The 13,310-nt window shown below is 48.3% G+C and overlaps 1 protein-coding gene across 1 annotated transcript in view; it reads right to left on the bottom strand.

Annotated features, from left to right (window-relative positions):
* Positions 1-13,310, bottom strand: part of rmc1 (regulator of MON1-CCZ1) — a 29,754-nt gene that overhangs the window by 16,183 nt on the left and 261 nt on the right. The window contains exons 2-14 of the mRNA XM_056299478.1: positions 12,141-12,217; positions 11,499-11,583; positions 11,214-11,270; positions 10,938-11,024; positions 10,590-10,730; positions 9,459-9,562; positions 8,444-8,533; positions 8,142-8,247; positions 7,950-8,058; positions 5,272-5,316; positions 4,930-4,983; positions 4,510-4,638; positions 2,929-3,035 (exon numbers count right to left, since the gene is read on the bottom strand). Of these exons, the coding sequence (XP_056155453.1) occupies positions 2,929-3,035; positions 4,510-4,638; positions 4,930-4,983; positions 5,272-5,316; positions 7,950-8,058; positions 8,142-8,247; positions 8,444-8,533; positions 9,459-9,562; positions 10,590-10,730; positions 10,938-11,024; positions 11,214-11,270; positions 11,499-11,583; positions 12,141-12,217 (1,191 nt within the window). The remainder of the gene's footprint in view (positions 1-2,928; positions 3,036-4,509; positions 4,639-4,929; positions 4,984-5,271; positions 5,317-7,949; positions 8,059-8,141; positions 8,248-8,443; positions 8,534-9,458; positions 9,563-10,589; positions 10,731-10,937; positions 11,025-11,213; positions 11,271-11,498; positions 11,584-12,140; positions 12,218-13,310) is intronic.

The following is a 13,310-nucleotide window of genomic DNA, read 5'->3' as shown; positions in this document are numbered from 1 at the left end:
TACTGTCGGACTGACATGAGGAGGAGACAAGCTGTACGTCAACCTCACACCCGCAGCAACCATCTACCACAACTACACAAACTACACAAACTTGTCCACCTTCAGCGGGTTCCTGCTACACACACTGTGGTGGTCCCGCAGGTGGCTGAAAACGGGTCTCATTGAATCATCAAGCCTCTCGTGGTTCTTCCCTGGACTTGTATTCGGCTCAGCTACGGCACCTCGGTTTCCACACACCATCAGACGGAGCAGAGCCACGGCACACTGGCTTACAGACTGTGTCACTTGGCCTGTTGGTTGTTATTGTTTTAAACGGCGATTTCGTAGAGCGTCCGGGTAGCGTAGCGGTCTATTCCGGTGCCTACCAACACGGGGATCGCCAGTTCGAATCCCCGTGTTACCTCTGGCTTGGTCGGGCGTCTCTACAAACACAATTGGTCGAGTCTGCGGATGGGAAGCCAGATGTGGGTATGTGTCCTGGTTGCTGCATTAGCGCCTCCTCTGGTTGATCAGGGTGCCTGCTTGGGGGGGGGGGGAATAGCGTGATCCTCCCACGCGCTACGTCCCCCTGGTGAAACTCCTCACTGTCAGGTGAAAAGAAGCGGCTGGTGACTCCACATGTATGGGAGGAGGCATGTGGTAGTCTGCAGCCCTCCCCGGATCAGCAGAGGGGTGGAGCAGAGACCGGGACGGCTCGGAAGAGTGGGCTAATTAGCCAAGTACAATTGAGGAGAAAAAGGGGGAAAAAAAAGCGATTTTGTGAAAATCCGTCCATCCATTATCCAAACGGCTTATCCTGCTGTGGGGGTGGCGGGGGTGCTGGAGCCTATCCCAGCAGTCATTGGGCGGCAAGCGGGGAGACACCCTGGACAGGCCACCAGGCCATCACAGGGCTGCCATCATTAAAGTACATCAAAATCAAAACATTAAATCCAACACACACATTCAGTGTGTCTCCAACTGGTTTTGAGAGTCTCTAACTTACGTAACAAAGACGCATTATGTTGCACATACACAAAATGAATATACCACGGAGTGACGTTAGCTAGCATAGTCAGCTAAGCTAATCTGCAAATTAATTTGTGATCCTGAGAGCGTTCACGTGCAGGTCCTAATTTTCAGCGGGGGCAGGTTTTGGCAGAACCCTGTCCCAGTGTGCTGGACAGGTTTTGGCAGAACCCTGTCCCAGTGTGCTGGACTGTGTCCTCATGCAGCAGGTGGACACAGAAGATCATCCATCGGTAGCATCATACCTGGCGGCCTGTCCAGGGTGTCTCCCCGCCTGCCGCCCAGTGACTGCTGGGATGGCTGCAGCATCCCGCAACCCGGATTCAGATAAGCAGCTTGGATAATGGATGGATGGATGTCAGTCCATGTCAGACATTTAACTGAACCTACTTCAACGTTGGATAATGTTTCACTTTGTATTTTAGCACCTATCGCTATCATGAAAACCATTTTTTATGCTCTTATTCAAGTTCTCAGAGATATGGCATGATGCAGCTGGAGCGTGGTCCACTCTCCTCACCCGTCAGCACTGACGGACTTATGATCAGTTATCACAAGTACATTGAATGGATGATGTTTTCCATTTCACAAATATGATGTATACAACTAAGTTGCCATGGTTACTGATTCACGATCAGTTTCATTTTGAATTTGTTCAATATTTTCACTAATGGAAATGTTTGTTCTCTACCACCATGTTTCTCCTGTGAGTGTTGGTCTCCAGAATGTCAGAAAGTTGCATTTTCTACCAGGAAATTAGTGTTTGTTCTGCTCTGTGGGACCGATCCACCTCCACCTACTAAACAGGTGGTGTCAAACCTTCGCTGTGAAGCAACACATCACACATGACGGGCAGAAACGTGTGTGTTTACCATCGCCGCCATGTTGTTATTTGTCACTCCCGGGTCAGACGCCAGTAACACAACCTGTTCTCTGAAAGGACGCTGATTAAGGGAACACAAATCACATGAAACCAAAATGATGGATATAAAATCTAGCTGTGTTCATCACATCATGCTTTTGTCCATTTGGACCGCAACCCTTCTGTTGTCTTGCGGGTCAAAATGACCCACAACAGTGTGTAACAGCAGTGAAAAGACTGGAAATGATGTTTTTTCAACCTGAAATGTGATGACTTTTCCTAGAGTGACCCCAACATTAGAAACACTGAAACGTGGTTTGTGTTCATATTTCCATGAACGCTGTACACTACTAGGGTACTAAGATGATCTTAGGGTCATGTGTATCTGTGACCCTAAGACATGTCTGGGTCATGTTTGGCCATGTAAGACATGTCTGGGTCATGTCATGAGTGGTGTCTACTGATTAAATGCAGTCTTTCTGCACCGTGAAGAGGGAAAACCCAGATAGTCACACAGTTTGTGATGAATGACAGGTTGTTCCTTCATGCAAGATAGATTTGGGGTTTGAAATTAAATTAAGTTGCTTTAATTTAGAGGTTTCATGAAGGCGGGTCATAAATTACCCTTAAGACGAGGGCAGTGTACACAATGTGTGGACAACACAAGGGCTTAATATGATCCACATAGTGTGGTTAAGGTGTTCACACGGCAGTGGCAATAATCACATTATTGCTTTAATCTGATCAAAAGTGAGTTTTTAACTTGCATGTAAACACACCATGTGACTGATGAAGCACTGATGAGCAAATCCAGACTGCATGTGCAAGTGTTGGTTTTTTATGATTTGTGTCGACACTGGGTTGACAAATCAGTAACAAGGAAGACAAAAAGTGGGAGGTTTGTTCATAGATCTGCAAAAATCAAACGAACAGACAAAGTAAAATCTCCCTCGGTGTGGGTGTGCAGGTCCAGCAGGGGGAGGGGGGGGGTGCGAAGCGTGTCATGACCTCCCATGTTGAACTTTACTGAACTTTACTGCCGCTACAGGTGCACTCACCACAGCGTAGGCCTGCTCTGCCTCCAGATACTCCTTATAAACCTGGTTGAGTTTGTCAAAGACCGTGGCCACAACAGGAAGACTGCCCTTCTGCCCCGCTTCCAGGACTGAGACACAGAGAGGAGAGAGAGAAGCAACATGAGACACTTCTGCCCCATCTCCAGGACTGAGACACAGAGAGGAGGAGAGAGAGAAGCAACATGAGACACTTCTGCCCCACCTCCAGGACTGAGACACAGAGAGGAGAGAGAGAAGCAACATGAGACACTTCTGCCCCACCTCCAGGACTAAGACACAGAGAGGAGAGAGAGAAGCAACATGAGACACTTCTGCCCCACCTCCAGGACTGAGACACAGAGAGGAGAGAGAGAGAAGCAACATGACACACTTCTGCCCCACCTCCAGGACTGAGACAGAGAGGAGGAGAAAGAGAAGCAACATGAGACACTTCTGCTCCACCTCCAGGACTAAGACACAGAGAGGAGAGAGAGAAGCAACATGACACACTTCTGCCCCACCTCCAGGACTGAGACACAGAGAGGAGAGAGAGAAGCAACATGAGACGCTTCTGCCCCACCTCCAGGACTGAGACACAGAGAGGAGAGAGAGAAGCAACATGACACACTTCTGCCCCACCTCCAGGACTGAGACACAGAGAGGAGAGAGAGAAGCAACATGAGACGCTTCTGCCCCACCTCCAGGACTGAGACACAGAGAGGAGAGAGAGAAGCAACATGACACGCTTCTGCCCCACCTCCAGGACTGAGACACAGAGAGGAGGAGAGAGAGAAGCAACATGAGGGACTTCTGCCCCACCTCCAGGACTGAGACACAGAGAGGAGGAGAGAGAGAAGCAACATGAGGGACTTCTGCCCCACCTCCAGGACTGAGACACAGAGAGGAGAAAGAGAAGCAACATGAGACACTTCTGCCCCACCTCCAGGACTGAGACACAGAGAGGAGGAGAAAGAGAAGCAACATGAGACACTTCTGCCCCACCTCCAGGACTGAGACACAGAGAGGAGGAGAGAGAGAAGCAACATGAGAGACCTCTGCCCCACCTCCAGGACTGAGACAGAGAGGAGGGAGAGAGAGAAGCAACATGAGGGACTTCTGCCCCACCTCCAGGACTGAGACATAGAGAGGAGGAGAGAGAGAAGCAACATGAGACACTTCTGCCCCACCTCCAGGACTGAGACACAGACAGGAGGAGAGAGGAGCAACAGGAGGTACTTCTGCCCCACCTCCAGGACTGAGACACAGACAGGAGGAGAGAGGAGCAACAGGAGGAACTTCTGCCCCACCTCCAGGACTGAGACACAGACAGGAGGAGAGAGGAGCAACAGGAGGAACTTCTGAATTTACCAACATCTCAGGCAAACAGACAAGACACAAGCAGATATACTCTGCATGGAGACAAGATACGAAAGACAGATACGAAAGACACACACACACATACACACACACACACACACACACACACACACTAACAACCAAAATGCTAGAGAATGACAGACAGAAAGACGGACAGAGAGACAGATAAGCAGACTAGTGGATTAACAAACAGGTAGACAGACATACTCTGTGAGCAGACAGACAGGATGACCATCTTGCAGTCCCGCCGCCGTAAAAGGAAGTCCATCAGTTTGCCTTTGTCCTTCAGTAGGTTGACTGTGGGAGGCAACTTCACCTGCAGGTACCACAAATACCCTGAATATATATATATATAGAGAGAGAGAGCACGAGAGAGAGAGAGAGAGAGAGACAGAGAGACAGACAGAGAGAGACAGAGAGAGACAGACAGACAGACAGACAGACAGACAGACAGACAGACAGACAGACAGACAGACAGACAGAGAGCGAGAGACAGACAGAGAGACAGACAGAGAGGGGCAGAGAGAGAGAGAGAGAGAGAGAGAGAGAGCAACATGAACAGTGTTAACCCTTCCCAGCTTCAGTGTGTGTGTATTTGTGTACTTGTGTTTGTGCTGCGTCCTGTACCTTCGCTGGCACTGATGATGATGTCCGGCTGGAACACACTCCAGGAGGAAGAGTCTACAGCGTCAGTTAAGGTCATCACCATGACAACACACTCCACAGCTACCGCCAACCTCACAGTTAACCACTTCCTCCTGGGAATTTACCTCTCGCCTAAAACATTTCCCACCACAAGCACATGGCGCGACATGCCGTCCTGTCAGCAGACCGACCTCAGAGAACAGACTGGAGAAACCACTTTGGAGACCAGGTAACTGGACCAAACTGGCAACCAGAAGAGGAAATGAGACTGGCAAATATTATGGAACTAGTTCTGAAGTGGAAGGTTCTGGAAGAGAAAGATACAGAGCTGACATGGCACCGGAGACTGGGTGGGAACCACCGCTGGACCTACAGAGACAGAGACAGACAGACAGAGAGAGAGACAGAGAGACAGACACACAGAAAGAGAGAAAGGAGGGAAAAGGCAAAAGAGCAAAAGACAACAAAAGAGAAAAAGTTCATTAAGAGAAAAAGCACAAGAGACAGCAGGACTGTCAGACGTGTAGCTGTGTGTGTGTGTGTGTGTGTGTGTGCACCTGTCAGAGGTGTGTGTGTGTGTGTGTACCTGTCAGAGGTGTGTGTGTGTGTGTGTGTGTACCTGTCAGAGGTGTGTGTGTGTGTGTACCTGTCAGAGGAATCCTGTACGGGTGTATAGACTGGGCAGGGAGGACAGGTTGGTGTGTGTGTGTGTGTGTGTACCTGTCAGAGGTGTGTGTGTGTGTGTGTACCTGTCAGAGGTGTGTGTGTGTGTGTGTGTACCTGTCAGAGGTGTGTGTGTGTGTGTGTGTGTACCTGTCAGAGGTGTGTGTGTGTGTGTATGTACCTGTCAGAGGTGTGTGTGTGTGTGTGTGTACCTGTCAGAGGAATCCTGTACGGGTGTATAGACCGGGCAGGGAGGACAGGTTGGTGTGTGTGTGTGTGTGTGTGTACCTGTCAGAGGTGTGTGTGTGTGTGTACCTGTCAGAGGAATCCTGTACGGGTGTATAGACCGGGCAGGGAGGACAGGTTGGTGTGTGTGTGTACCTGTCAGAGGTGTGTGTGTGTGTGTGTGTGTGTGTGCCTGTCAGAGGTGTGTGTGTGTGTGTACCTGTCAGAGGAATCCTGTATGGGTGTATAGACCGGGCAGGGAGGACAGGTTGGTGTGTGTGTGTGTGAGTACCTGTCAGAGGTGTGTGTGTGTGTGTGTGTGTGTGTACCTGTCAGAGGTGTGTGTGTGTGTGTACCTGTCAGAGGAATCCTGTACGGGTGTATAGACTGGGCAGGGAGGACAGGTTGGTGTGTGTGTGTGTGTGTGTACCTGTCAGAGGTGTGTGTGTGTGTGTGTACCTGTCAGAGGTGTGTGTGTGTGTGTGTGTACCTGTCAGAGGTGTGTGTGTGTGTGTGTGTACCTGTCAGAGGTGTGTGTGTGTGTGTATGTACCTGTCAGAGGTGTGTGTGTGTGTGTGTGTACCTGTCAGAGGAATCCTGTACGGGTGTATAGACCGGGCAGGGAGGACAGGTTGGTGTGTGTGTGTGTGTGTGTACCTGTCAGAGGTGTGTGTGTGTGTGTACCTGTCAGAGGAATCCTGTACGGGTGTATAGACCGGGCAGGGAGGACAGGTTGGTGTGTGTGTGTACCTGTCAGAGGTGTGTGTGTGTGTGTGTGTGTGTGTGCCTGTCAGAGGTGTGTGTGTGTGTGTACCTGTCAGAGGAATCCTGTATGGGTGTATAGACCGGGCAGGGAGGACAGGTTGGTGTGTGTGTGTGTGTGTACCTGTCAGAGGTGTGTGTGTGTGTGTGTGTGTGTGTACCTGTCAGAGGTGTGTGTGTGTGTGTACCTGTCAGAGGAATCCTGTATGGGTGTATAGACTGGGCAGGGAGGACAGGTTGGTGTGTGTGTGTGTGTGTGTGTGTGTGTGTGTGTGTGTGTGTGTACCTGTCAGAGGTGTGTGTGTGTGTGTGTACCTGTCAGAGGAATCCTGTATGGGTGTATAGACCGGGCAGGGAGGACAGGTTGGTGTGTGTGTGTGTGTGTACCTGTCAGAGGTGTGTGTGTGTGTGTGTACCTGTCAGAGGAATCCTGTATGGGTGTATAGACTGGGCAGGGAGGACAGGTTGGTGTGTGTGTGTGTGTGTGTGTGTGTGTGTGTGTACCTGTCAGAGGTGTGTGTGTGTGTGTACCTGTCAGAGGAATCCTGTACGGGTGTATAGACCGGGCAGGGAGGACAGGTTGGTGTGTGTGTGTGTGTGTGTGTGTGTGTGTACCTGTCAGAGGAATCCTGTACGGGTGTATAGACCGGGCAGGGAGGACAGGTTGGTGTGTGTGTGTGTGTGTACCTGTCAGAGGTGTGTGTGTGTGTGTGTACCTGTCAGAGGTGTGTGTGTGTGTGTGTACCTGTCAGAGGAATCCTGTACGGGTGTATAGACCGGGCAGGGAGGACAGGTTGGTGTGTGTGTGTGTGTGTACCTGTCAGAGGTGTGTGTGTGTGTGTGTACCTGTCAGAGGAATCCTGTATGGGTGTATAGACCGGGCAGGGAGGACAGGTTGGTGTGTGTGTGTGTGTGTACCTGTCAGAGGTGTGTGTGTGTGTGTGTACCTGTCAGAGGAATCCTGTACGGGTGTATAGACTGGGCAGGGAGGACAGGTTGGTGTGTGTGTGTGTGTGTGTGTGTGTGTGTACCTGTCAGAGGTGTGTGTGTGTGTGTACCTGTCAGAGGAATCCTGTACGGGTGTATAGACCGGGCAGGGAGGACAGGTTGGTGTGTGTGTGTGTGTGTGTGTGTGTGTGTACCTGTCAGAGGAATCCTGTACGGGTGTATAGACCGGGCAGGGAGGACAGGTTGGTGTGTGTGTGTGTGTGTGTGTGTGTACCTGTCAGAGGTGTGTGTGTGTGTGTACCTGTCAGAGGAATCCTGTATGGGTGTATAGACCGGGCAGGGAGGACAGGTTGGTGTGTGTGTGTGTGTGTGTACCTGTCAGAGGTGTGTGTGTGTGTGTGTACCTGTCAGAGGAATCCTGTACGGGTGTATAGACCGGGCAGGGAGGACAGGTTGGTGTGTGTTGACGGCACATTCTGGCTCCCTCAGACGAATATCAAAGATCAGTGAGGTCTATAACACACATACACACACACACAGTTGGACACAGTTTGGATTTGGGCCCTGGGTGTGGTGATGGGGACAGCCCCCCCTACCTGTGAGCTCTGGTGATGCACCACCACCAAGTTGTCCACAATGTTGAAGGCAAACTTCCCAGTGGTGTTGAGCTTCAGGACATGACTCCTCTTACAGGCTCCTTCCCTACACACACACACACACACAAACACAAATACACACTCACACACACACACACACACACACACACACACAACCAGGCTACCTTAGCACTCTCTGTATGTGTTTATGTGTATGTATATATATATGTGTGTGTGTGTGTTTATGTGTATATATATATATATATGTGTGTGTGTGTGTGTGTGTGTGTGTGTGTGTTTACCTGGGTAGGTGGTACAACACCACCTCAGCACTGGGGCTGTTGGCTGTTCTAGAGTGATGCTTTAAATACATCACATACAGCTGGCCGTAACTAGAGAGACAGAGAAAGAAAGAATGTGAAAGAGGGAAAGCATTCGGGCGTCTGGGTGGCGTAGCGGTCTATTCCGTTGCCTACCAACATGGGCACCGCCGGTTCAAATCCCTGTGTTACCTCCAGCTTGGTCGGGCGTCCCTACAGACAAAATTGGCCGTGTCTGCGGGTGGGAAGCCAGATGTGGGTATGTGTCCTGGTCGCTGCACTAGCGCCTCCTCTGGTCGGTCGGGGCGCCTGTTTGGGGGGGAGGGGGAACTGGGGGGACTAGCGTGATCCTCCCACACGCTACGTCCCCCTGGTGAAACTCCTCACTGTCAGGGGAAAAGAAGTGGCTGGTGACTCCACGTGTATGGGAGGAGGCATGTGGTAGTCTGCAGCCCTTCCTGGATCAGCAGAGGGGGTGGAGCAGAGACCGGGACAGCTCAGAAGAGTGGGGTGATTGGCCGGGTACAATTGTGGAGAAAACGAAAATAAATAAATAAATAAATAAAAAGTGAAAACGTCTTAAAGGAACACAGTATGTGTGGTGATCAGAGTGAGATTCTCTCAACTACACGGATGAAAGAACCGGTGGAAGATGGCAGTGGAAGAAACCAGTTAGCCCTCTGATGTCATCACATGTCGGCTTGTTATTCAAAGATGGTGGCTGATGCACGACGCTATTAATAAACCCTGTTTCAACTGATCTGTGATTTCTACCACTGCTGGCCCTGCCCAACCGGTTGGAGAACTGGCATCTGGTGGTGCTGCAGGGATGAGCACAGTTCTGCTGGTGATGGATGGGTGTGGTTATTCAGCGCAGGGAGGTACAGAACAGGGGGCAAAGGTCAGCCAAATGAGCACCACTAAAACTTCAGCAATCTGTTGGACAGAGAGACAGCGGGTTATCAGCTTCCACAAAGTCAGTGGTCTGAGAACTTACATGGTAGCCATGGCGATATCCCTCTCTGACAGGCTGAGCTTGGCAGGTTTGGGGACAACAGGCAGCTCAATCTCAAACTTTGACATCTTGGACATTGTCCCATTCTGAAGTGGTACATAACACAAAGAAACAAAGAAACAAACATATCATCTTTGCCTGGGTATGGACCTTTAAACATATCAGTCTCATCCATCCATCCATCAATGACCTCTATCCATCATCTACTGGTCCACCTATCCATCTTTTCCCTATCCATTAATCAGTTTATATACCCATCTATCTGTCTATCATCCACTTGTGACAAATCAATCCATCTATCTATTATTATTATTATTACTACTACTACTTTCAGCTGCTCCCGTTAGGGGGCGCCACAGCGGATCATCCGTTTCCATCTCTTCCTGTCTTCTGCATCTTCCTCTGTCACACCAGCCACCTCCATGTCCTCCCTCACCACATCCATAAACCTCCTCTTTGGCCTTCCTCGTCTCCTCTTCCCTGGCAGCTCCATATTCAGCATCCTTCTCCCAGTATACCCAGCATCTCTCCTCCACACATGTCCAAACCATCTCAATCTTGTCTCTCTTGCTTTGTCTCCAAACCGTCCAACCTGAGCTGTCCCTCTAATATACTCGTTCCTAATCCTGTCCTTCTTCATCACTCCCAGTGAAAATCTTATCATCTTCACCTCTGCCACCTCCCGCTCCACCTCCTGTCTTTTCATCAGTGTCACTGTCTCCAAACCATATAACATAGCTGGTCTCACTACCATCTTGTAAACCTTCCCTTTAACTCTTGCTGGTACCCTTCTGTCACAAATCACTCCTGACACTCTTATCTGCCACTCCACCCTGCCTGCACTCTCTTCTTCACCTCTCTTCTGCACTCCCTGTTACTTTGGACATTTGACCCCAAGTATTTAAACTCATCCACCTTCTCCACCTCTACTCCATGCATCCTCACCATTCCACTGTCCTCCCTCTCATTCATGCATATGTATTCCATCTTGCTATCCATCTATCTATCTATCTATCTATCTATCTATCTATGAACCCATCTATCTATCTATCTATCTATCTATCTATCTATCTATCTATCTATCTATCTATCTATCTATTTCCACCTACTCACTCTGAAGGCGAATGGCTGCAGTATGTTGCCCTGTACAGTTGTGGACAGAAGAATGACAGTGGTCTCTGGACAGTACTGGTACCAGTTCACATTAATATTCTGACTCTTCAATAACTTCACACTGCGCTTGTCAGGGAACACCTGGGATGAGAAACAGAGAGAGAGCGACAGAGAGAGAGACATAGAGAGAGAGAGAGACATAGAGAGAGACAGAGACAGAGACAGAGAGAGACAGAAAGGAAGACGCAGAACAGTTGAGTAAAATCAAACTGATACGACACGGTATCACAGACAGTCGGTCCAGAACAGGTTTGGTATTTCTTGTGTGTTCAGTAAACTTTGGTGTACCTGGTAGAACTCGATGCCCTGGTCAGTGATGAAAACGATCTCGTTCCAGTTGGTCCAACAGAAGCCGAGGACGCTGGCATTCTTCATCTAACAGAATAAACAGCAAACAACACATCCACTTAAGAAAAGAACATTTCTACTTTCATTCACATCCTTTAAGAGCGCCGACTCCTTCCCCAACCGCTAACAACCTGACTTAGCTGACGAGAATCAAACCTGAGAAAAGCTTTAATGATGAGAAACTCCTAGAATACGGGTTAAGTTCATCTACCATACCTTACACTCCTGGGAGAACTCTGTATGAGGATAGTCCGGGATGAAGTTGATGAAATCCTAAAGAGAGTAAAAAGTAAACAGTTTGGTCCCATGTCAACAAAAGTCCCCATGAATTTAATCCACGATGAAAAGAATGTGAGACTGGGCTGCATGGCTTTCAGTGCTACAACTGAAGAACTTCTTATCTTAGTCTGTTACTGACTGGTTTTGTGTGCGGAAATATGTTTGCTCAGCAATCTAATGCAAAGGGCCACACAACACCAAAACAACCTGAGAAAAACTCACCACAGACTTTGAGGTTCTCTGGACTGCCAGGATCTTGTTTCCTATGGAGAACTTTATGCACTTCACTTCTCCTTTGTCATCCATTCTATAGCAGAAAAACAGAGGTGTATCACTGTGCTGGCTGAAACATAGCGTCCGTCACTGAGAGTGAAAGGCTGAAAGTGAAAATCTGTGACACAGACTGACAATCACAGTCCAGAGGCGCCATCCCACCAACCTGCAAGACCTGTACAAATTCTGCCAAGAAGAATGGGCAAAAATTACTCCAGAAGAATGTGCAACGCTTGTAGATACTTACCTTAAGAGAATCATGGCTGTTACTGCAGCAAAAGGGTACTCTACAAAGTACTGATATGTGGGGGGTGAATACTTATGCAAGCACTATATGTTGGTTTTCAATTTATTAATAAAAGGTCAGTGAAACATAACTTGTTTTGACTTTGGGAACATGCTGTTAGAGCTTATGGGTTCACAAAAATAATACTGTTCAGGAACAGATGTGTGAGTATCTTTTATAATCCAGAAATTAGTGTTGATTGTCAAGGGGGCTGAATACTTTTGCAAGGCACTGTATCTGATACATGTCTACAGTCAATCAGTGGCAGGTCGGTTGTGTAAAACAGGAAGTGTAGGTTGCGTTACCTGAAGGCGACAGAGCTCTTGTCATCCGGGCCCTTAACCACCACACCTGTGGCCCCACCTGAGCGCACCGCAAACACCTGCAGCCAGAGAGAGAACAACATGGACATGGAGACCCCAGATCTACCGTCAATCATCTTGCTTGCAGCATCCTATTGTACTGCATGAGTTTCATTGTCTGCAACCTTGTGTTAATGTATTGTTGTCTCCCTCAGTTCTGTTTATATCATGTGGTGTGTGTGTGTGTATATGTGTACATATATTTACTGTATGTGAGGCTCTGTACAAAGGGTGAAAACAAATCTCCTCTATGAGGACCATAAAGTATCTATCTAACCAACCTTTTGTATCGTCTTGATGCTGCTCAATAATCCAGGTAAGAAAATCACAGAAAGTTGAATCAGTTCATCTGGACACAACTTTTATCTCTCAATAAACGTTGTGTCCAGATGAACTGATTCAACTTTCTGTGACAACCTAAGTATCATTAAACATGTTAAAATTATGTAAAATGTCTCCGTCTCTGCACTGAGAGCAACAACCCAGATACCTTTGCAGCAATTGTACTTGGCCATCTGTCATTCCATCAGTATGAACGGCTCAAGAATAACCACCTTAAATATAATGCTTCTCATGAACTATCTTCAGGTCTTCCGTCTATTGTAAATGTTTATTCTTTGTTGATCTCTCATTCTGTATTTTCAATTTTATTGCACGGATGAAACTGGCAGTCTACCTCACAACTGACCACTAACATTCATAAACACACCTCCACATGGGGTCTGCCCCAGCCCCCTTACCCTAAGCCGAGGGAGTATTCCACCCAGACACTGCACACCACATTTCTCACGAGTCTTTCCTAGTATATGTATTATTGTGTCGTTTTAAACGTGTTCTCGTTAAATCGCATTGCAATTCAATGTACTGCGCAGTTTAACTCATGAAGTTATGCCACTTTTTGGTCATTTAGCTATATCACTAGTTTGTTATACAACTAGTTTTATGTTGGGAACATGAAGCAGCTGAGAGTGCAGTGGGCAGGTACTGGCTGGGACGACTTCATACACACAGTGTAGTTTAGTGTATCCACAGGTAGCAGTGTTGACACGATGGATATTATATAGATACTCTGTGTAAACGCGTGCATTGGGTGATTCGCTGATGAATATAATA

The sequence above is a fragment of the Lampris incognitus genome, chromosome 19 (assembly GCF_029633865.1).
Source record: "Lampris incognitus isolate fLamInc1 chromosome 19, fLamInc1.hap2, whole genome shotgun sequence".
Classification (NCBI taxonomy): domain Eukaryota; kingdom Metazoa; phylum Chordata; class Actinopteri; order Lampriformes; family Lampridae; genus Lampris; species Lampris incognitus.
The sequence above is the reverse complement of the archived record's forward strand: the minus strand, read 5'-3'. Positions and strand labels throughout refer to the sequence as shown.